This window comes from Equus przewalskii, chromosome 28, assembly GCF_037783145.1.
Source record: "Equus przewalskii isolate Varuska chromosome 28, EquPr2, whole genome shotgun sequence".
Lineage (NCBI taxonomy): Eukaryota > Metazoa > Chordata > Mammalia > Perissodactyla > Equidae > Equus > Equus przewalskii.
The window spans coordinates 19,085,441-19,110,031 of NC_091858.1; the positions used below are offsets into that span (position 1 = coordinate 19,085,441).

The following is a 24,591-nucleotide window of genomic DNA, read 5'->3' on the forward strand; positions in this document are numbered from 1 at the left end:
CCCTGATACCTCCATTTCTCATCCCACAGCAGCTACTCGAAGATTTTGTTGCCTACCCTACCTGCAGCACACCCCACCCTTCCCTGTCTCAAGCAAATGACCTCCATTCTTCACAGAGGAAATGATCTATCAGAAGTAAATTTGCTCAATGTATTACTACCTCACCCTAAATTTGCCTTCATCTCACCCTCACTTTTAGTTCCATAGGAAAGAGTGAATCTTCCTGTGATACTAGAGAAAAGAGTTTCAGTTCATAAGTGGGTATTGGCTCCGTGATTTTTCTCTAGCAGTGTCCACTAGCCCAAGAGATGGAGCCATTCTAGGTGATGATGTAGTGAGGTGATAGAATTTTGTCCTTGAATTTTGAAGTTGGGAAGTCAGAGAACTTTGAGGTAAGATATTGGATGGGTCATCTACTTGAATGTTGAAGTTCTCTCTGACGTGATTTGGGATGGCAAGGACCATGAGTTGTTTCAAAGTCCTCTTTAGTAAGTGAGTAGGAATGCCTACAAGTTGCCACTGGCAAGGTGGTAAGTAACATAACCAGGGCATACCTGCCTCCATCAGTATCAATGGCTCAGAATTTATTTTCCAAATATTGGTGTCTAAGTGCAGTCAGTGGCAGAGAAAAGCAGAGTGAGTTCATCATCATCCATGACAAAAACATTGATAAAAGACAGGAGATCAGGTTCATTCAGTTCCACAAGTAAGCTGAACTCTTGGGAGTATGTTTAGGACCAAGTTCTACAGGTGAAGGAAGATTGTTAAAAAAGTAAGCGTTATACCCTTGACCACATAAAATCCTTTAGCTTCTCCTTAATTTTTAGAATATATCACATTCCTGAAGCATTTTCTTTTCCCTGCAATGTACTCTTCTCCGGAAAGAAATACCAGATTAAGTAATCTAGTTGTATGCTTTCATTTTCTGCTGCTTCTTGTCAAGACATTCACATCATCTCCAAGACCCGTGATCAACTTAATATATAGAATCATATTCAAATATGATTTTATTAGTTAGAGTAGGCTAGTTTGTAGTAACAAATAGACCTTCAAATTTCAGTGGATTAAACCAATGAAAGCTTATTTATTTTTTGTGTAATAATTCTAGGTGGGTATATAGGGTTGATAGGAAGACTCCTCTGTGTGACTCCCCTCCAGGTTGTCACTCAGGGACCCAGACTGATAATGCCTTTGCTATCTTCAGCAAGTGGTTTCCAAGGTTACTCAGGGTGTCAACATCCCAGTTACCCAAAAGGAAGCAGTGGGGCATGGGACAACATATGTGGGAAAGTTTTATGGGCCAGGCTGGGAAGTGGCGTGCATCACTTCCATTCCATTTTCTAAACTCAGTCACATGGCTACATCTAAGTGCAAGAGATACTGGGAAATGTACTCACGCGGTATGCCTAGGAAGAGCAATCAGTTACTTCACTAATATAATTAATATATTTCTCTACCACCAACTACTTCAAACATCATGTCCTTAACTTTTTAATTCTCATTATAAGAACTAAGTCCCCAAGTTTAAAGAAGAATTTTAATCAAAAGTATGTATATCACACGTAACATTATATGTGTAGATTTTATATTGTCCTTGGGCAGTCTTCAGTAATCTCAGTCTGCAAAAATAAATCTTACTGCCTTGATGAAGCCTGAAGGAGAATCTGCTTCCTACCTCATGCCTACAGTTTCTTTGTGGTGGGAGAAATTCACTGGCCTTAATCTTCTCCACAACCACCACCTCTCTGATCCTGATGTAGAGCCATTTTCCAGCAGTATACTCGGTAATCTGCTGGAAATTTATCAGCGTGCTGTGGTTCCTGCACATAAACACTGCACAATTTTGTATTTGGGGATAGAGAAGAATTTATTCTATTTCCTTGAGAATCAGCCTTTTTTTCTTCTTTCGTAGGTAACTTTCTAGATGGTAATATTTCAGACTTTCTCTTATTTGATGAAACTGAGTCTCCAAACAGTACTCTCCAAATATAAAACCTTCAGGGCTAAGTTAGAGACTACTTATTAATTGTGCCTTTAAAAACCTTTATTTCCCAAATGAGATAGAGTGTGTAAAGAGGTTCAGCTTTAGTGCCCTGTCCATGTCTGTAGCAATAACTAAATGATTTAACCTTCCGGGGACATTATTCTTCTATGAAATAACCTCAGTGGGGATGGTTGATTTGAATCTGTAAGGTCCATTGCACCTACATTTCTTTAATCTTAAAATCACTTTGCTTTTTCTAATATTTTATTTGGTTATTACTAGCAGCAGCTTTAATCTTGTTTCCATCCCTTAATCCTCTCTAAACTTAATTTTAAAATCTGTTTTATAAATCAAAACATTAGTTTGATAAACTTTTTCCCAGATAGTGCCTTTTCAACTTTCATTCATGTTAAATTCCAGTAACATTTTTCCTCCAGAAAATAAAATGCCAGTGTGATGGGAATAAACTGCCAAAACTAAGTAATATTATATAATTTTAAAACTTACTCATCCTTTTCTATAATAATTTCTACTAATGAGAAATCAAACATTATTTTTAAAATGTTATATCTTTTGTTAGTGCTTTTTTTAGCACTCTCTTTTTGAAGTTATTTTTGCCAAATTTGAAAGATGTAGAAAATGATATATTCTACCACTTAGAGGTAATAGTTGCTAACATTTTGATGTATTTGTTTCTAGGCTTTTTCAGAGATAAAAACTTACTACCTAAGTATGCTTTTTAATAGCAGTATTGAAGAACATTGGCTTTTAATAGAGTTTCTCTTTATTTTCTTAAACTTGTTTTTATCTTAGTAATAAAAACAAAGGTGAATATGGCTATATGGTTAAGAGAGTGGCCTGTGGAGTCAGAATACCTAGATAGGAACCTCAGCTCTTTCACTGGAGAGCCTTGCCAAAGCTAATTAACTGTCCATGTCGCATTTTCCTCATCTGTAAAATAGACAAAATAATAGTACCTACATTATGGGATTCTTAACAGGGCCTACAGTGGCCGGGGCGTGTAAGAAGGCCTTAGTATGTGTCAGCTATTTAGAAAAAACATTTTTGTAGCTAAATAGGGACTTGGTGTATGGGTAGCAGCGAGGTTAGCGTGCCGGGTGTCAGGTTGTTGCCTCAGCTGCCAAGCTCCCCGCCATTGCCCCGCCTGTGATGCTGCCGCTGGGACTTGTGAGCATTTCTCCTCTGCCGGGACGGCTTGAGGCAGGGACACGCAGGAGAAGAGGCTGCTCGCTCTCACTCTACTGGGTGCTGTTCTGCTTGTTCCTGAGGCCGTTCTGTGGAACACACAGTGACACTCATCTTCAAGCTATTCTGTATCAGACAGGGGCCAGTGAGAAGACAGAAACCACACAGAAATTTGAACAGACAAGGTTTAATATAAAGAATTATTAATTATTTGCTGAGGATTAGCTACTAAGAAGGAATCAGAATTCAAAAGAATACTCCAGGGCTGAGGGAGAGTACCTAAGGAAGGAACAAAAAAGTTGGGGTGGGGGGCCGCCTCCCTGGGTTGGGATTCAGGCCTCCTTGGGAAAGGTGTGTTCACAGCTAGAGCTTTCCTGCAGTTGCTAGGCCAAGGCTGGCAACAGGGAAACACAAGCTGGGCCTGGCATCCTGGAAGCTGCCTGCTGGGGTGCCACTGGGCAGTGTTGGCAGACGGGGAGCCATGGGCTGGAATTGGCATGCAGGAGACCCCCCACTGGAATGCTGCAGCCTAAGGCTGGTTGGTGGGCAGGGAACCTCAGGTTGTGTCTAGCAAGCAGGAAACGCCCCCCCAGTGTGGTACAGGTGGGCTGAGGATTCTAGGACTGATCTTAATGTTTTCTGTTTGTTTGTTCATAAATGATCCAAAAGAGAGAATACATGGTAAAATCTCCAAATATTCAAGTTCTTCCAGAGAGTAAAATGCCAACTTGAGGGGAATGACCTGCCAGAAGATTTTTAAGGCCTGTATGAATGAATAGAGAAAAAGGGCAGATGAGTTGTTTTGTGGTTGGTGTAATGGACCCAATGTTTGTTGTTTCCCGTAAAACCCATGTATTGAAGCCCTAACCCCCAGTGTAGCTGTATTTGGAAATGGGGCCTCTAAGGAAGTAATTAATGTTAAATAGGTCATGGGGGGTGGGGGGGATCCTGATCTGATAGGATTAGTGTCCTTATTAGAAGAGGCACCAGAGAGGTCACTCACACTTTCTTTCTGTGCCCACACACTGAGGAGAGGCCATGTGAGGACATAGAAAGAAGGTGGCAATCTACAAGCCAGAAAGAGAGCTCTCATCAGAAACCGACCATGCTGGCACCTTGATCTTGGATGTCTAGCTTTCAGAATTGTGAGAAAATAAATTTCTGTGTTTAAGCCATCCAGTCTGTGGTATTCTATTATGGCAGTCCAAGCTAACTAATACAGTTGGATAAGTTCAAGGTGATTCATTTAGGGAGAATAGTTCAAACTATTAATGGTATGTTGTGTTCATTTCTTTCAGTTGCAATCTAGAAAAGCTATCTTGGAGTCATTGTGTAGCCAGGCTAGGAGACAGTGGCTCAGTGCATAGCTAGAGATTTTGTCATTAAGAGTCAGCCATCACTCTCAAGAAATAAATAGAATACCACATATTGTTTATTCTAGATGTTTGGAACTGAGCCAGGAAGATTGAGCAAGGTGGTAGAGCATGAGGCAGATGGGAGCCACAGGGAAATGCCAGACAGTTGGAATAGTTTTACCATCAGAGGCATATTTAGAGAATTTCCAACTTAGAGTGCCACGGAGGTACTCAATTCTTCAAATTTTATGCATGGAGCTGAGCTGCCAAAGACTATTTCTGGACCCTGCTGATTAGTAGAGTGGATATGTTGACAAACTGATTCTGTTGGCCAAGGGAGAAGGAAGTGTTCTCATTTAGTTTTCATTTAATTATCACAGTTTGTGGAGTTAGTATTTATTTGTTCACTTTACAGTTGAAAATGCTAATACTCAAAGAGATTATTTTTCCCAAGATTACCTAGCCAGGAAGTGGTAAAGCTGGCATTTGAATATAGGCCTGAAGGATTACCAAACCCATGCACTTTTATTTTACTATACCAAGTTGTTTAATGTGGAAGAACACTGGACTGGGTGTCATAACACCTGCGTCCTGGTGCCAGACTCATTTGCTATCTGGGTGACCTTGATGAAGGTCGGTCTAGACTAAGCTAACTCTTTTGAAAAATTGAGCTAATAATGTATGTTCTGTTTGCTTTTTAAAAAATAATACGCCATTATACAACTTTTTCTCTGTATATATATATGTATATGTGTGTGTGTATATATATGTGTGTGTATATATATACACACGTAACATATATATTATGTTTCTTTAAAGCATGAACTTTTTTGTCTTTTTTTACCCATTCTTCTATAACTTGCTTTTTTTCACTCAACTATGTGTCTTGTGACTCTTATTATTAGTACCACCCCTAGATCCACTATATCCTTTTTAATGGCCACAGACTATTCCATTGATGTGCCATAATTTATTAACCATTACCACACCGGTAATAAGTAATAGGCTTCCAGTGTCCCTCTTCACTTAATATTATCAAATTTAATTGTTTTTCTAGTTTGAGTATGAAAGAATTATTTATCATGATTGTTGTAATTTCCGTTTCTCTCATTCAGTAATGAGTGAGATGGAGAATTTTTTGTCTGTTCATAGTCTCCTAGGAATTACCTTATCTTTTGCCAGTTTTTGTTTTTTTACTTATTGATTTCTAAGATATATAAAAATACTAAATCTTGTTCCTAATTCATAGGTCATAAGTGTTTCTTCTAACTTTAGACCTTTTTAAAATATATTTACAGACATATAAACTTAAACACATGTATCGTTTCCTTTTTAACAGAAATGTGACCATACTGTTCCTATTGTTCTTGCCTTTTAAATTGATATTATATTGAGAGGTTATTTTATCAATGTATTATAGGTCTCATTCTTGTTTTATATTTGGATGCTCTTCCAAACTATGGATATACCATAATTTATGTTTAATATTGTTTATTTCATTTTCAGTTCTTTTTTTTAATCAAACTTGATAGGGGTTTGTTTTATTGGTTTTTTCAAATACCATTTCTTTTTATTAAAGTAGTTTACTGTTTTATTGTTTTGTTTATTTTTGCTTTTATCTTTATTGACTATTCCCTTCTATTTTCTTCAAATTTATGTTATCCTCTTTTTAGCTTCTTGAGTTGAGTACATAGTTTGTGTTAAATTCTCACTTTTTCGTAAATACATTTAAGGATATGATTTTTCCTGTGTCAGTAATGGCTTTGACCAAATTACAGAGTTGCTATTTGTAAAAAGCTTGTAATCTCAATTTTATTTCTTCTTTAACCCAAGAATTGCTTCATTGTTTAATAGTGTATCTTAAATTTTCCAAAGTGGTATTTTTTCCGTTAGTCTTGTGCTGTTAAATTTTAGCATTTTTTTCATGTGAGGCAAGGAATAAGATCTGAATGATTTCTTTTTTTAAAAAATGAAATATATCCAACTTTCAAAAAAGACAATAGATAATAATATAATGCATAGCTATGTATGTATTGCCAGCTTGAAAAATAAACTATCAACATACATACCTTCTCCCATCATAATTCTCTCTCTTTCCCAAAGATTTAACCTCTGTTCTGAATTTGATTTTTATCATTTCCATGCAAGTTTTCATAATTTTATTACAAATGGGTGTATCCCTGAATAATATACACTTACTTTGCAAATTTTAAAATAATACATAGGGACTGGCCCGGTGGCACAGCGGTTAAGTTCGCACATTCTGCTTCGGGAGCCCAGGGTTTGCTGATTTGGATCCCCGGTGCAGACACGGCACCACTCAGCAAGCCATGCTGTGGCAGGCATCCCACATATAAAGTAGAGGAAGGTGGGCCAGGATGTTAGCTCAGGGCCAGTCTTCCTCAGCAAAAAAGAGGAAGGTTGGCAGCAGATGTTAGCTCAGGGCTAATCTTCCTCAAAAGAAAAAAAAATTACATAAATAGTACCTGTTCTTTTATAATTTGTATTTTAATTTAATATTAAAGAAATTTATCCATATTGATGCACATACTTCCACCAAATTTATTTTCAGTACTGTATGATAGTCTACTGTATGAATATTTCATCAAACCTATATATTATTGAAATTTTTGTGGAAACATTAGTATATGGTCAGTTTATTAAAAACTTTCTGTTTATTAAAAACAAAATTAATAAGCCCTTATTTGTTTTGTTACTCAGATCCTGTTTCTTACTTGGTTTCTCCACTTGATCTATCCATTTCTAGTAGAGATGTGTTGACATCTCAGCCCTGATTGTGAATTGATCAAATTGCATTCTTCAAACAGTTTTTCCATCATATAATTTTAAGCTATTTTATTTATGTGTATAACTTCTTGGTTTGTTTTTCTTTGTCCCACGTAATGCTTTTGGCCCTTCTTAATTCCATGTATTTTCAAACATTCTGGGTGATGTTGTTTAACTCTGACTCTTCTAAGGAACCATTATGTGGCTCTTTAAAAAACACAATATGAGAGTTACTCTTTTTTTGAAGAAGAAGAAGAAGATTAGCCCTGAGCTAACATCTGCCACCAATCCTCTTTTTGCTGAGGAAGACTGGCCCTGAGCCAGCATCCGTGCCCATTTTCCTCTACTTTATATATGGGATGCCTACCACAGCATGGCTTGCCAAGTGGTGCCATGTCCACACCCAGGATCTGAACCAGTGAACCCTGGGCTGCTGAAGCAGAATGTGCGAACTTAACTGCTGCGCCACCAGGCTGGCCCCAAAAGAGTTGCTTTTTTTAATAAGAGAGTTTAACCGAATCATAGTTATTGTGATTATGGACCTGTTTGCATTCATTTTTGCTGTATTATGTGAGAGTACACTACTTCTTTCTCTTTATCACCTGACATTGGATTGGTCCTTTTTTTCCTGATTATTTCTCTTCCTCTAGCTGTTTGAAAGCTATACATCCTATTTCTAGTCTTCAAATGGTTACACATAAATTTAACAAGAGTTTTTAATATATATGTCTGAAACTTGAGGATAAATCAGTATCAAAAATTTTCCATTCCAAGAAGACAAATCATTAAACATGTTTCACTATATTGCATTCCGTACCCCACATTGTTTTTAGTCAACTATATTGTTAGTACCAGATAATTATTGATTTTTTTAATATTATGCTTTAATTTTTAAAAGAATCACTGTTTGACAATTACCATAAGTTTTACAACCACTTTGAGTCATTCATTTATTCGGCAAATAATTGAGAGCCTGCTACAAGCCAAAAACATTTCTAGGCACTGGGGAAGCTGATGTGTACCACGTAAACAAAAATTCCTCCCTTTCAGGAATTTATATTATTTTTGAAGCCTGGATATATACATTTTGGATTTGTCAGTATATTTATAATATGTAAAGTCTAGATAAGATCATGAAGGGAGTAATTATAGATTAAAAAAAGAGAGGAGGTCCAAGGACTGGCCCTAGGGCAGTATGTAGATGAGAAATGGCAGCAAAAGTACCAAGAAGGAACTGCTGAGGAGTAGGAGGAAGACCAGGGAAGTGAGGTCTTGGAAACCGAGAAAAATTATTTCAAGGAAGAGAGAGTTATCCACTGTGTCGGATGCTGTAAGATGAAACCTGAGAATTGACCTTTGGATTTGGCAACAAGGATGTCATCGATGACCTTGACAGGCATTTTAGTGGAGTGGTAGAGAGGGGAACCTGCTGAAGTAAAGGAAATCAGAGACAGGAAGTGTAGGCAGCGCTCTCCGGTAGCCTTGCTGTAAAGAGCAGGAGGGAAATGGTGGGGAGGGGGGCAAAGGTAGCTAAATGGAGAAGTGGGACAGGAAGCTTGCTAAGATGGGAGAAATATCAACATGTGTGTGTGCGGAAGAAAAGTATTCAGTAGAAGAGGTGAAAATAGTGAGGTAGTTAGGGCAAGAGAGGTATTGCTGGAGCAAAGTCCTTGAATAGGCAAGAAGGGGTGAGATGTGCACACTAAACCACGGTGCAAACTGCCTCCTTAGAGAGGTACTTTCACTGTGTCGTCTTCCTGTCCAATCAGGAGATGAAACATGTGAAAGTTCTTTGTAAACTTGTGAAGAACCCTATATGTAAGCTACCATCACAATACAAGTGGAGACTTTAAAATCCTAAGTGGTCACTTACCCTTTTTTTTCTATTCTGTGACTTTTTTTGTCTATTTGATCTCAGTCAGGGAAACATTACTGGCTGGTCTTCAGCTGTACGTATTTCCACAGACACGTTTACCAAGCATCAAAACATTTCACCTAGAGTACTTTGGGATTTTCCCACACTGGGGATTTGATGTTTAACCTTTCGACCACCCAACAAGCAAAGAAAACGTTACCCCTTTTATCTTCTTAGAAGCTTTTAAATAAGCCTGAAGCCATTTGAGAAGGCCAAATGTAGTACTTCCGTGAACATCTTTTTAGCTAGAATAAAAACAGATATGAGTAGAATCTCATGCACATCTCATAAGATTCTTGGCCAGAAAATATTTTAAAAAATCTAAATTTAAAAGATATTTGCACTTTAATGTTTTACAAAAATGTTAGTGTACAGTTGCCAGTATCAAGTAGGGCCTAATACCAAAGGCTTAACTTCCTACATGAAATCAAATAAACTTTTTAATCATTCTCCATTGAAAAAAATTAGTGTTGATTTGATTTAATATAAAGTAAATGTTTTTTAAAAGAAACTAAGAAGGATGAGTAATCGAAATAATTTTGGTTAATACAAATGGTTTTTATTTTTCCTTCTTCCCTTCTTTATTCCCACGTCTCTGTTTCTCACCTGCTAAAAGGTAGTGCATCATACAGTATTTAGATAATTGATATAATTGTTTCAAGTTACGTCTTTAGGGTTTTATCAACTTGTAGGCATCAGTGTCTCTAATTGTCAAGTAGTGAATCGTTTATCTGGCATTTAATCTTGCCTTCCTGGGAAAACCAGCCCTTACCACAGAGTAAATTTTGAATTGCTGACCTGAGGTAACATGAGCCCGTGCGTTGGCCACCAACCTTTGCTCACTGTTATTCATAGGAAGGATAATGATATACTCTGTTGCCTGAAGGCCCTGGTTTCACTACCTTAAGAAGTAACATCTAAGTACTAGTTGCAAAGGTCTGGGTTTGGAAATTCCAAAGATAATTGCATTGATACAGTATTTTTGTTTCTTTTGGAAAGATGAGGTAATAAAAATGTTAACTTTTTATCATTTCTACCACTTCTTAAACCACTCTTACTTATGTCAGCATGACTTAGAGGATCCACAGAGTTACCTGAAAATGATCATTACTTATTTTTATGAATAAATTATGTATGTTATTTTACAGGTGCATTTGAAATTTTTGTTTCTGGGTAAATTTCCATTTTTATAAGTAGGAACACCGAGATTAAAAAACTAGAACGTAGCTCACAATTTCTCGGTAAAACAGAAAAGAGAGAGCTTTCCAGAGCTAGAAAGAAGATTCCTTAAAGATTTTTAACAAACTTGAAAAGAATGTTAAGCAATTCCCATAAATTTCCTAGGAGGTATAAAATGTGATTTCCTAGAAGTAAAATGAAAAGGCAAATTTAAATTCTCTTCTATCTCTAGATTTCTGTGATGTCATTTTTCTGCTGTGTGGCCTTACGCTTACAAATAAGATAGTTTACGTGCCAACTCTGAGGTGCATGCCTGGGTAATTTGCAACATCAGTTTTGCAAGATCTTTTTAATGTGATAAATTCCATTTCCTCAATAAAATTTGCCACATTTAAAAATATTGCATTGATACCTTACTTTAAACTTACCATGTCTGTATTTTCCTATTCTCTGAAAAATAGCACTATAAAAATTTTAGCATATGTCCTTAGAATATGCTCACATGAAGCCAAGAAATCATAATTGTATTACATTTTATAGGTAATATTTCTCAAAATCACACGTGCTGTAGTTTCATTATTTTGAAGTTTGGTGATACCATATTTTCAAAGTGAATTTTACTGTATTAATGAAAGAAATGAAGTTGTTAAAATCAAAACTTAATTGTATATATATGTATGAATTTTCAGGTAATTTTATATTTGTTTCTGTTACTTAGATTTTAGATTTAGAAGTTTTAGTTATTTTACTAGGATATTTTGAGTACAGCAATCTGTCACCAAGTTTAGTTGAGAAATAACTCATTTTTAGGGGCTTGGCCCCATGGCTGAGTGGTAAAGTTCTATGGGCTCCACTTTGGTGGCCCAGGTCTGCAGGTTCGATCCCAGGCATGGTCCTACTCAGCCACACTGTGGAGGCATCCCGCGTACAAAATAGAGGAAGATTGGCACAGATGTTAGCTCAGGGCTGATCTTCCTCAAGCAAAACAATAAAAAGAGGAACATTGGCAAGGGATGTTAGCTCAGGGTGAATCTTCCTCACCAAAAAAAAAGAAGAAGAAGAAGAAGAAATAACTCAGTTTTATAATTGTAGAGCAAAAATTTGAAGACTGTCATCTTTTTACCTATAGATGGTTCATTTCCGTTTTTGTAAATTAAACTATAGGACAGTAATTACTGTTCAGCCTCCCATGAATAACATGGGTAGTTGTGTGGAGGTGGAGCACAAAGCTTCTATTTACACTCAACATCTCTCAACATTCAAGGATGGAAGGCCAGACCCAATGTTTTCCTAATCTCACTGCAGTGTTTTGTGAAAAGGTCAGAGCTACAGAAGCAATTTGGCAAATTTGGAAAAACAAAGCTAGGGAGAGTTCAAGTGCAAACAACATTATATTTTAAGCCAGTAGTCGCTGTGTCTAAGGCTTTGGAAAGGCAGATACAGTATGCAGAGGATAAAATGTGTGGAACTGTCAATCTAAGCAAATCAGAGCAGCTTAGTATTTCCTAAAAATTTCAGGAAGGTGATTTAGAAGTGTTACCTCCCATTTAATCTTACAGATGTGGTTTGTTTTGGAAGTGAATCTCTCCAAGTCTTTGTTAAACATCTATATAATTCTAATATTTTTCTCCCTAGTCCTTTCTATTCCATGAGTCTTTGATGTTGTCACCTAAAATTTGTGGGTAACAAAGCCTGCAAGTTGTTGACCATAATCTCATCTCTTCCCCTATGATAGTTAAGGTTGTGGATACCCAGTTCTTCATTTTCCATTATCCCTTGCACTTAAGTGTGGCCATGTGACTAAGTTCTCTTCACTTGAATGTGAGCAGAAGTGATTTAGACTACTTCTAGCTAGGCCTGGCCTATAAAAATTTCTCACATGGACTTCTTGCATGCACACCCCCCCCCCCCCCCCCCCCCCCCCGCCGCTCTCCACCTTGGTTGATAATGTCAGAGGCGTTATCACCCTGGGTCTTTGAATGACCATGTGAAGCAGAGCTCCCCCATCCCACCCCAGCCCCAGTCCTAGCATGTCCTCTCTGGACTCTTATGAGAGAGAAATTAATATACTTCTGTTGTGTTTGAACCATTACTTTTGAGGAATTTAGCCTATCTTATCTAAAACGGTAGAGAAAGGATTGATTGGTAAAGACCTTGATCATTGAGAAGGGAAATGATTATTTTTTTGATGAAAGTGAATTAACTTTGTCAGCTTGGCTAGTCTCCTATATTTTCCTGGTATGAAAGTTTACCTAACTGCTCACCTGTAGGTTCAGCCTCAGCCTCACCACAGACACTAAGACGAACAGGAGAATATAAGGAGCTTAATGGCAAATTTGGCACATTTGACATTGTTAATGTAACTGATCCCTGTGATTTAGTCCCGGTCTTATGAATTCCTATCTTATACCCCAGTGACCTTATGCCAATTCCCCAGGGACTAAATTTCTTCTGCCTGAACCCAGGCTCCTCTTGACCTAGTCTCCTCATCTCTTCTTTGAATAATGGACTTCAGCCAATTTGCCTGCTGCCTGATCCTTTGTGTATCACCTGTATTCCTGGCTGAGATCCGTAGTCTGGGTCTTCTACGTGGTTCAGGATTGTGCCAAATGAATCATGTGCTACATCTCCCATACCTTTCCTGTTCTGGCTTCTTATCCCTTCCATTGCTGCCTCCTGCAACCCTCCATGTAGCAAAAAGGGTAATCTACCAAATTTGAGCCTCTTCCAAATTATATTCATCTTTGTCTTTTTCTCCAGCAGTAACCAAGCACTTCTATGTTGTAACTCTCAGTATTCATTCAAATTTGAAAAGCTATATTCTCATTTCTGGCCTTCCTCAATTCATATACTGATAAAATTCTCACCAAATATACTGTGCATACGTCCTTGTTATTCATGTAGTTAAAAGTGAGAAGAATTTGTGAATTTCATTAATTCTTTTTGGAAAGACATTATAGAAGCAAAAATTATTCTTTATTGTAGAAAAGAATTGGTAATGTATAACTGAAAGAAGCCAACTGTAGTAATATGTAGCTAGTAACATGGTAATTAGTTTAAAATTTTAAGTACATAGAACCCTCTTTTAAAATCTAAATATGAAAAAATGTCTATGCACTTTTTATACATTGCAGAAATTTGGCAGGTGTGCCTGAGAATTGAGTGCTCTACATTTCAAGACTTAAGCCACAAGTTACTTTTCTTGCCTCCCTACTTAAGAAGAGATTCATCTTACCAGAAGTTTTACTCTATTAAAATAATAAACAATCCGAATGAAAAATAAATCCCATAAGCCTTCTTATTAAAACAGCTAAACTTAGACAATTACCAACATTAATTTTAAAGGTGATATGTTCGAAAAACTTTTAAAAGATGGATACCCATAAGTTTTTATGTCGTACCTTTCTCACTAAAGCTTTAGATTCTCTTTTATTATCTCAGTCTAAATTCCTAGTTTGGAATTAGAGGCCTCTCTTCTGGTTGTCTTTAACCACCATCGGACCCAGACTCAGTATCCCTTTTGGCTCTTTATTACCCAGTGGCCTTTTCATCCACAAGCATTCATTTATTCACACAATAAACATTTCCTAAGCCTCTTAGATGTGCCAGGCACTACATTGATCACTAGTTCTTATAAATGTAAGAACTGCTGCTCCTCTGAAGGAATTCATGGTTAAATGGCAGAAACAGATGTGTAAACAGATACTTGCAGTGTGAATGGGGGAAAGGAGTACAAGTGATATACTACGGCTATATAAAGGAAATAACTAGGATTTATCCAAGGTACAAGGTTGACTCAGGAATGTGTGTTGTCAAAGTCTAAGATATGTTATCCCAAGGGATGTGATTCGTCAGGATGGATTTGGCACAGTATCTTTATACAGTAGAGGGCATGGCCGCAGACGTTTTCTGGCTGGTAGCCTTCCTGAGAGTCTGAGTAGGAGAATCCTTTGATATGGAGCAAAGATTCGTCTCCTTGGTAATAGCTGCAAAGGCATCAGGGCTCACCTGCGGAGAAACCGAAGACCAAACAGGAAACTGCAATTGATCTCACATATTACTGGAGCTGACCACGGCTGAGAGACTGTTACAGTTCCCAGAGCTCATCTCAGGCACAGAGAGAAATTAGACTCATTCTTGTTTCTATCAACAGGTTAGGACTAGACTTTAGTTAGGATTACCTTAGGGGGTTTCAGGAAGTGCTAGCAGTAGACAACCAGTAAATGTGTTGATGATAACTAGCCGATCTCTATTAGCAGACGTTCTAGAGAGAACCATCGAGGAGACCTGGTAAGCAGCAGCTTAACACCAAGTACTGGCGTGTGGAGGTGAGCACACGCTGTAGACCTGAGGGAACTACCGACATATCAGGAAAAGGTCTCAGGCACAGGTGAGGGGTAGGAACCCAGGTACTGAACTTGGGAGATAAGCAATCGGTTCTGATGATAGGAAGCAATTCAGGAGCTCCGTTCCTGGTCCCAGAACAGGACAGACACCACCAAAATCTCTGGCCCAAAAGTCTTGGGTTACCTCCATCTTGGGACAGGATTGGTTCCAGAGACGGATATGAAGTGAATACCACAAATAGTACTTAAGTATCTTCAGCCTCAGCTGCTCATAGGAAGAGGAAGTTAAAGGATACTATTTTAGTATCAGAGTTCTCACAATGGGGCTCTCGTTCTTACAGAAACCAGGGAAAACATTTATCAGGTGTAAATAATATTAATTAAATTCAATCTGTAAGAATTTTTGACTAGAGCAAATTTTGAAATTGATAATTAATAAGTTATACTCCATGGTTTGATGTGCTGCTTATTCCCTAACAAAAATTATGTTTCAGACTTCCTGCATTTAAGAGCTTCCTCAGTGTGTCTGCTGATGATAACATCAACAAAAAAACAAAAGCCAGAGCGCATGCAGAGAAAGGATTTCACCTTATTATAGGCCACTTTAAACTGGCGTCTCCCGGAAAGCTTGTGTTGAACTTCGTGTTGTGTTTGTTTTGGAGAGACTATTTCTTAGAAGCTGAGCCAGTCTGGAGCTTCCTTCTAGGCTTCTGCTACCCTCCAGCTTCTTAGAGAGGCTATAGCTCTTTGTAGCCATTATAAGCTTAAGAGTTTTCTCTTCAACATTTCTTAACAACTTAAAGGCCTCGCTTCCTCAACTTCCCAAATATGTGTTTTTTAGTTTGACTGTCAACCTCTAGAAGTTAAGAATTGTTCTTAAATGAGCGTGACTTCTAGAATTCCTTTCAGTCTCTTCCCTGCGGTTCACAAATGGTCTGGTTATACTTTACCGCTTTTGAAAAGCCTATTTTTTAAGTACATAGTATTGGATTGATAATAAAGATTTTCTTTTTAGCAATTAATGTTTTAACAGCTAAGTGAATATAATTCAGGTTTTTTGACTTTCAGTTTAGTTTTCCCGTTAGCCTTAGCTACATTATACTTATTGATGAGTTTTTACTGTATTGGCAATCTGTGATGCAAAAAGTATCATTTACTGAAACTACATACTAATAGAATATGTTTAGGTTAATTTTAGGCTTTCAACATTAACTTTTAAAAGATATATTAAATTTAGATAAGCAAAAAAGATATTCAAGAAAGTAGATCAGCCAGTGAATTTATGTGTACTTAGCCTGCTCCTTGTAATAAGGTAAGGACTATATGCACACATTCGTGCCAGTGTGCTCGAGGGAAATGGATGTATTTGTTTTCCAAAAGGCCCAGAACATTAACATGATCCAAGATCATTGTCATTTGTAGGCAAGCAAGACTGCCAAGAGGATTTGAAAACTGGTTTGAATATCATTTTCCCCCTTTATTTATTGGTTCTTGTTTCTGAATGTTCATAATAGTGTTGTTAAAACATCAGAAGGTTTAGATTTTTTAACCTTTGGAAAGTTCAAAGCTAAGCTGAATCTTTTAAGGTCTGAGTTCCTCCTAACATTTTGGTAGTCTGCTGGCCAGAAGCTGCCCTTTCCTCAGAGGTTCTGGTAGATCAGGTCAGGCGTCCTCAGCTGAACTTCACGGACTGCTGCTTCGTGCCACCCTCCTAAACACTGTAGAGTTTAATTTGATTAGAACTGTACCACAGAAAAAGAAATTATTAATTCTTCATCTGTGCCATTAGGTCATTCATTAGGAAAATAGTTTGTTTATAAGCTACAGAGAAAGAAGCATATGGACCTTGAAAAGTTTAGAAGTAGTTAGGCGTATGTAGGTAGAGCATGATTAAACCAAGCTCGTTTATTCATATTTGTCCCTAAAACAGTTTTAGATCAAGTAAGTAAACTTCCAGCTGACTAATTATTTTGTAACTAATTCATTTGTATTACACGCACACCAAGTATCTGTTGAATGAATGAATGAATTTACATTAGCTCATTAGTTGATGTTAAATCTTCATCTTGGAAAGTAAAAATAGTTAAAAGGTAATATAAATAATAGAGTTTTGTCCTATATCTTTTAGGTCTTTGGGGATTTCTATTTATGCTTCTACTTGCCCAGCACGTTTTTTGTTTAGGAACTCATATTTATGTTTCTATTCTGGTAAAAAGGTAAAGAAACGAGGACCAAATGATCTCTAAGGACCATTCTAATTCTAAACTTATTTATTTTCGGTGAAAAAGAGACCAGGTAAGCACGTATTCTCGATTTAAAGTAGAAGATAATTATCAAAACCAACAGCAGACATTGCATTTAATGGCAATTCATTAGAAGCATTCTCTTCAAAACATGGAACAAAAATGCTTAATATTACTGATACTATTCAACATCATTTTTAGAGACCTTGGTCACTAGTAATTAAGGCAATGAAAATGAGGTGTAAACATTAAAGTGGAAAAGCTACAACTGTTATTATTTTAAAGAACTTGTGATTATTTACTTAGGAAATCCAAAAATAAAGTTATTAAAATTAATGAAGGAATTTAATAAGGTCATTATATACAAAACAAATATATTAAAGTCAGTAGCTTTCTCATTCATCAGAAGTAAACAATTGAGAAACTATAAAATATATAGGAATAAATCCACCAAAAATATTTAAAATTTATATGAAGAAAACTGCAAAACTTTACTAAAAGATGTAGTTGAAGACCTGAATAAGTAGACATCCATGTTCCCAGATGGGAAAAGTCAAGTGTTCTAAATTACACCAAAATTGAATGTCATCTATGTCATCCCAAACGAAATACTAGTAGGATTTTTACATTTCAAAGTTCTCTTAAAAGAGAAAATTACATATCAATCACCATGAATATTTTTAAAAGATTGGCAATAAGATGGAATCTTGCTTTACCTGATGTCAAAACATAATCAAAAGCTATAGTAATGTTACCAAGCCAGGCAGGTTTTGTGCACCACACAACATGCCAATCAAGACAACGAGTTTTGCAGCAAGAGAAACGGTTTGTTCACAAGGCAACCAAGGGAGGAGATAGGAGAACAAGTCTCAAATCTGCCTTCTTGAAAATGGGAATTAGGAATATTCATGGAATAAAGAGGCGGGGAGGTCTGAAGTGTGAGGATATATGATTGAACGTAAGGAAAGCCAGGTTATTGATGATGTGCACAAGCGTAGTCAAGCTTCATGCTCTTCACAGCATTCATGTTCACAAAATGGTGGCATTAGCACAATCTGAGGGTGGAGTTTTGGCTCCCCTGACAAAGGGTAACCTATCAGAAATTTGAAAAGGCCCAGTTGATGGATTGGTGGTCTCAACCAGCCTGAACTGGACAAGAAGTCCACTCTCAGTGCCTGGAAAACAACTTAAGCACTAGTTACCATGGTAACCCAAGCATCAGAAATGTTATCTATAAGGAACCTAATGGGAGTCTCATAATATACTGCTTATCTACATAACTTTTAAGAATAATCATTAATGGCTATCTGGCCACTGGTTTCAGTAATTAAAACAGTACAGCATTTGAGGGGCCGTGGCCTAGTGGTTAAGTTCAGTGTGCTCCCTTTTGGTGGCCTGGGTTCAGTTCCTGGATGTGGACTTACACTACTCATCAGCAGCCATGCTGTGGTGGCAACCCACATACAAAATAGAGGAAGATTGGCACAGACATTAGCTCAGGACAAATCTTCCTCAGCAAAAACAAACAAAAAAACAACAAAAAACACAGTGTAGCATTTGAGTAAGAAGAGACAGATAAGTCAGTGGAAGAGAATAGAGAACATAAAAACCAACCCAAGTATTGATTCCTGTCTGCTCTTCATCCCATCCCATTCTTCAACCAGATGAGCCCAATCCTCCTAGTTGATGATAACTAGACTGTTTATCTGGCCAGTTTACTGAGTTATCATGGGAAAATTGGTTTTCACTTTTTGCTAATCCATGTTTCATTTGAGCAGTGCCAATGTGTATTATTACACTATGTGATTTATCACACTAAATTGTGCAGAGGCAATGGACAAAGCAACAAGCCTGCGGTGTGGGAAGCCCTTTTAAACACCTAGGTTCTGGTAGTCTCTTCTATACATAAATCATCTTCTTCCCTTTTAGGATATATTTTTTTTGTTTGGGGCACAAGCCACTCCGAAACTCCTCTCTAGACCTTCTTTTAAGGTGATGCTAAATAGACCTGTCAGTACCACCTCATGCAATGATCACAAATGACGAATACTATTGCTAAGGCAACAAGGGATAGAATTCATACAGTGGAGTTTTAATGAAAACCTTTACCTCTACTTGGTCCAGTTTCTTCTGATACCCTTGGTTGGTTAAAGAATACAAACTATGTTACAGTTCTACCTGTTTTCTCTTATTTTCTCTCAGTATAGGATGGATTAGAGGCAAAAATCACAGTTAGGCCATTACTGTAAAATTTAAGGAAAGTAGTCACTGCTCGCACAAAGGTAGTGACGATGGGTGCATGTGAGAAAGAGAGAGAACAACAGGCCTTGTTAATTGGTTGTTAGAAGTTAAGGAAAAGGAGGAGTTGTCAGCATTAGCTCATAGAAGGTGGATCAAATTCCCAGCTGCAGTGGTCAAGCAGGTTTGGCATGCTGGGACAAATGGTAGACTGTGCTTAACGAAGGAAAGTTTGATGAGAAAACGTAGGTTCCTCATGAGCAGTAATGGCAGCACCAGGTAAGGACAGAAGTCACAGATCAAGTCCATATTAAGTCATAGCAAATATAGATGTTATAGACAAAAATTGTGGTTCAGGATGTTAGACTGAGGCGTGGCTTCAGATTGTGGTGCAGAAACAGCGAGCACTCTGCACAGAGTAGTCCCCCGGGAAATTCACTGGAAATGAGTCATGGTTGATTGGGGCCAATTAGGCCCAAGGAAATGTCCTTGCAAAAAGAAAGCAGGAAAGTGAACTGTGGTCACAGACAAGATTGATGTCCCTGCCCTGGGAGGAAGAAGAAAACCCTGCGATATACGTGCAGAAGGGGACCTAAGATGGTAGAGTGATGCCTGAGGAGGGTTCAGGGAGGTGATTGCCCGTTATTGAGATGGAGTTGTTCAGTGTCTCACTTCTCACCCATGCCAGAGCCATAACAGTTTCCCAATACCTACGGATTACCTGAGTAATTGTTATTAATATACTGCTGAGCTCGCTTGTCTGCTGCCAGGTTGCATTATCGTTTGTTAGTTCATTCATTCATTCGTTCTTTTTTTTTTTTAAGGGTGACTTTCTTTTTTTTTTTAAAGTATGCTTTTTGGCAAGAAAGGTTGGTCCTGAGCTAACATCTCTTGCCAATCTTCCTCTTTTTTTTTGTCCCCAAAGTCCCAGTACATAGTCGTATATCCTAGTTGTAAGTTATTCTAGTTCTTCTATGTGGGATGCTGCCACAGCATGGCTTGATGAGGGACGTATAGATCCGTGCCCAGGATTCAAACCAGCAAACCCCAGGCCACTGAAGGCAAGTGCGTGAACCTAACAACTCCGCCACAGAGCTGGCCCCTGCATTATCTTTCTAAAGTGTAATTTTCTTTATGTCATCACTCCACTTAACCTCCTAAGGCCATTTAGTGCTTTAGTGACATTCAGAAATCATCATCAGTTCACCTACCCTTTTCCATGAATGCAAATCTTCTGCTCCAGGAAGATTATTACCATCTTTCAGATATGCTCTGTAAGCCTAGAATGCTCCTATATGTTCCTGACATTAAAATTCACATTTTCTTCTTCCTGAAGCCTTCTTATTAACCTCAACCTATAGTGATTTTCTTCTGTTTTTACTCTAACTTGACTTTCACCTTTTCTATGTTTGTCCGTAGAAAATGTTGTCTCTCCAGCTAGTGTTTTGTCCCTCCATGTAGATTGTCTATTTCCTAAAGGCAGAGACTGTGTATTCTCTCTTACACGCCATTAAAAAGTAGGGAGTGAACCTTTCTTTTACTTTTTATTTGACTAACTTGTGTAATGTTTTGAAAAGTCTTAGTCTTCAGAATAGTGGAAAAAGATTAATCATTTGCTGGACTTTTCATTTAATAAAGTGTAACTTAGAAAGATAAACTGTAGTCTCCTCGCCGAAAGTTCTTATGGATTGTTTTGGTATGACTTCTCAAGATATTAGATACTTAAATAATTTTAATAGTTTGTACACAATCTGCATTATGACTTAATAGACATAGAAGAGACAAGAGAAACAGCTTGCCATCCTAAATAAGAATTTTTTAATATGAGAATAATTTTTATGAAATAAGTGAAAAATTTTTTATATTGTTGATAGGCATGTAAATTGCTCTAAACTCCCTAGAGGCATTTTGATAAATACGAACGAAAGGTTTTGTTTGACCAGTCAAGTCTACTCCTAGGAATTTCTCTCAAGGAACTATTTGTAGATACAGCTAAATATTTTCAAGGCTGGTCATGAGAACATTGTTTTCTAATAGTAGAATGCTATGAATCACTTAAATACTTAACCATGTGGAATTCACTAATTGTGTTATGCTACAAACATTTACTGTGAAATATTAAACAGTTACTAAAAATGGTCTACTAAAACATTGAATGACCTGGGGAAATGGCCCTCATGTATTCCTACGGAAAAAAGATCAGATGACTTAACAGTGTAGTATAAGCCCATTTTTTGCCAATAAAGAAAAAAATTATATCTGTAAAATTTTTAAAATTCTATCTTCTGAATTATATATAATAATGCTTTACTTTTATAGTCAGGAAAAAAATCCCTTTATTAAAAAATAAAGTTGCTGTAGTTAGTTCAGAGAGGAAATAAGTAACAGTGAAAAATTATTTCTCTACAAGGAAAGGTCTTGAAATTAAGGAAATCAAAAGAGACTTCCTTTCCCCCATGTATACACACCCTCCTTCTAATTCTGTTAATCTTAACCCTAGTGGAATTCAGAATGACCATTGATGGTAGCTGTACTAACTAGTGATCTAGAGTTAGCAACTTCAGCTCTAATCTAAGCACCACCGCTACCTGGTTTCCGTGGTGGCAGACATGAACAGCTATCAGGGTTTCACTTTCTCTTTTAGAAAATTCATAGACAATAATGAATAGACTTCTAATTAAATAAATAAGCCTATATAGAGGGCACATAGTAGGCATTCAGCAGTTGTTGGTGTTCTTTTAAAGAAACTACTAGCTTAGAAATTCAATGTTCTCTGAAAGTGAAACTTAAGAAATAAATCACAGTTTCTTCAAAGTGCCAGTTTAAAATCTTCATGCCTCTAATAATATTCATCGAAGGATCTTTCAAATATTAATTTGTCTTATTCATGTTGGTAATTTATTTATAAAAGGATTAAGTTCTCCAGAAGACAATATTTTTACACTTTTTCATTTACTCTATTAATTCACTTTCAACCTAATTAAAAGCATTTATCTTCTGAAAGGGATGTTACTTCACACAGTCCAAATTTATTTGCTTTCTTAACTTTAGGTGGCTGTCAGCAGAACAGACGTTGAAGACTTAGACCTTTGTGCTACGTCTCGGGAGAAGCGATTCCGTTTGTTTGCTTCCATAGAATGTGAAGGGCAGTTATTCATGACTCCATATGATTTTATTTTGGCTGTTACAACTGATGAGCCCAAATGTAAGTATATTTTTAAATTATTTTAACAATTTTATAAGATTTTTTTCTTATCTCTAGTTTGTAAAAGTGTGGAGCAGTGTAAGTTTTTCAGAGCAACTGACCACGTAACGTGATATTTCAAAAGACATTCTGCTATACAATGTTACCAGAATAATATTTCTTATAAATTAGAAACTGGCATCTCTTCTCTTTTCAGAAACTTTCGGTTGTTCCCTCTTTCTCAGTACATCAAACTTAAGCTCCACCTTACTCTTGATGTTCTTTATAATAGGTTCATATTCTGCCTATTCTATTCTTATATCCAGCTTGAACAGAGGAATTCAGAGGACTGGCTTTGAAGTTAGACCTGGGCAAGAATTCTGCCTGGATCTCTTCTTTATTTGTCATGACTCCTACTGTGTAAATATAGGCTAATTGTTTCTCACCTTTCCATGTGTTAGAGCAGTGTTTCTCAAACTTTATGGTGTTATGTACATTCTGGCAGCAAATCTCTTTAATGTCTGGCTTAATAAAAGACAGCTGGATTCTCATATCTGCTTTTGTATTCAGTCTGTTAGAATATGTTGTCTTTCATGAAGTGTGTGAAGAAAATCTGCCTTATAGATATACAGGTAGGAAAAGGGAAGAGTATTTTAAGTCTTTTCAGATGATTGTAGATATTCTTCTTTGATGCTATATCAACACTTGGCTAGTGGTAGTTTCTTAAAGTTTAGTTGGAATATGTAATCTGAAACTTTTGTCATCTGTTACATTAAAATCAAGTGGCCTACATTGCACTTTGAATGGATCTTTTATCCTTGTACAATCTTGTAACATCAAATGGAAAATATTGGTTCCCTAAGTTATGTAGAGCTTTCAAATGTTGACATGTTTCATTATACAATATGTTTTAAAAGTCACTTTTATTAATATTGTCATAATCTTATCAGAAAAATCTTTACTCATTGGAAAGCTGTCAAACTCTTTGGGGTGTATACAAATTTTCCAAAATTCTGATTTTCACTTGAAATCTCAAATGTTATCATCAACAAATATTGTCAGTTGTTTTCCTTAAGCAATACGCTGACTTTATTCATTTGTAATGAAATGTCTGCCAAATACCTAGGTCTAAATAACCATAATTTGTTTTTCTGTTGTTTTTTCAAGTAAAACTTGTGTTCCATGGAAAAAGGAGTTAGGTCAGTTCACAACTCAAGTAATCACACATTGCTTTTTCTCAAGACAACCATAGTATTTTGGAATGCAGCAGAAGTGCTTTATGCACACTTCCCATTTCATCTCACAGAGTATTAAATGACGTGTACTCAAGGATACCTATCAAATTCCAGGTACTGCACTAGGCACTGGAGATGCAGTGATGAGGGGAACAAAAGAATAAATGCCCTCCACCATCATGATGCTTACAGTCTGATGGAAGAAACCAGAGTTGCTCAAGGAATTATACAAATGACAAATAATAACTGTGATAAGTGCCATTAAAGAAAAATACTTGATGCTGTGAGAGTATGTGTTTGAGAAATGACCTAGTCAGGTAGCTCAGAGATATCTCCCCTGGGGAAATAAATATCAACATGAAATAGGAAGTGTGAATAAGAGTTAACTAGGTGAATGAGAAGTTGAGGGTAAAGAATTTCAGCAGAAGAAATGGCATGTGCTGAGGTGCCATGACAAGAAGAAACGTGATACATTTGAGGAATGAAAAGAACATCTGGGTAGCCATAGTGCAAAGAGCAAGCAGGAATATGGTATGAGGCAAGGCTGAGTATGTGGGGTGGGGCCAAATCATTCATAGTCTGTAAGATTATGTTAAACATTTTTGTTTTATTCTAAAAGTAGTGGAAAATCATGGTGGTAGTTTAAGCTGCAGAAGAATTTGGTGTGTTAAAAAACAAAATTCATTGCTCGCTTCGGCAGCACATATACCAAAATTGGAACGATACAGAGAAGATACGCATGGCCCCTGTGCAGGGATGACATGCACATTTGTGAAGCGTTCCATATTTTTTTAGCAGAGGGGAAGGGGGTTGGGGGCAGTGAGCGAAAGGGGTAAAAAGGCACATATGTATGGTGATAGACCAAAATTAGACTACTGGGGGTGCCGGCCAAGTGGCATAGTGGTTAAGTTCTCCGCTC

General features: G+C 37.1%; 1 protein-coding gene and 1 non-coding gene across 6 annotated transcripts in view; both read left to right on the forward strand.

Moving 5' to 3' along the window:
- MICU3 (mitochondrial calcium uptake family member 3) overlaps positions 1 to 24,591 on the forward strand; it is a 99,638-nt gene that overhangs the window by 13,737 nt on the left and 61,310 nt on the right. For all 5 annotated transcript variants that reach the window (XR_011534170.1, XR_011534171.1, XM_008529157.2 and 2 more), the window contains exon 2: positions 22,305 to 22,458. Coding sequence is in view for 3 of the 5 variants with exons in the window: in XM_008529157.2 (XP_008527379.2) it covers positions 22,305 to 22,458 (154 nt within the window). In the remaining 2 variants the exon portion in view is untranslated. The remainder of the gene's footprint in view (positions 1 to 22,304; positions 22,459 to 24,591) is intronic.
- LOC139080165 (U6 spliceosomal RNA) lies at positions 24,357 to 24,463 on the forward strand. The gene has a single exon (XR_011534445.1). It is a non-coding gene; the product is annotated as a U6 spliceosomal RNA (small nuclear RNA).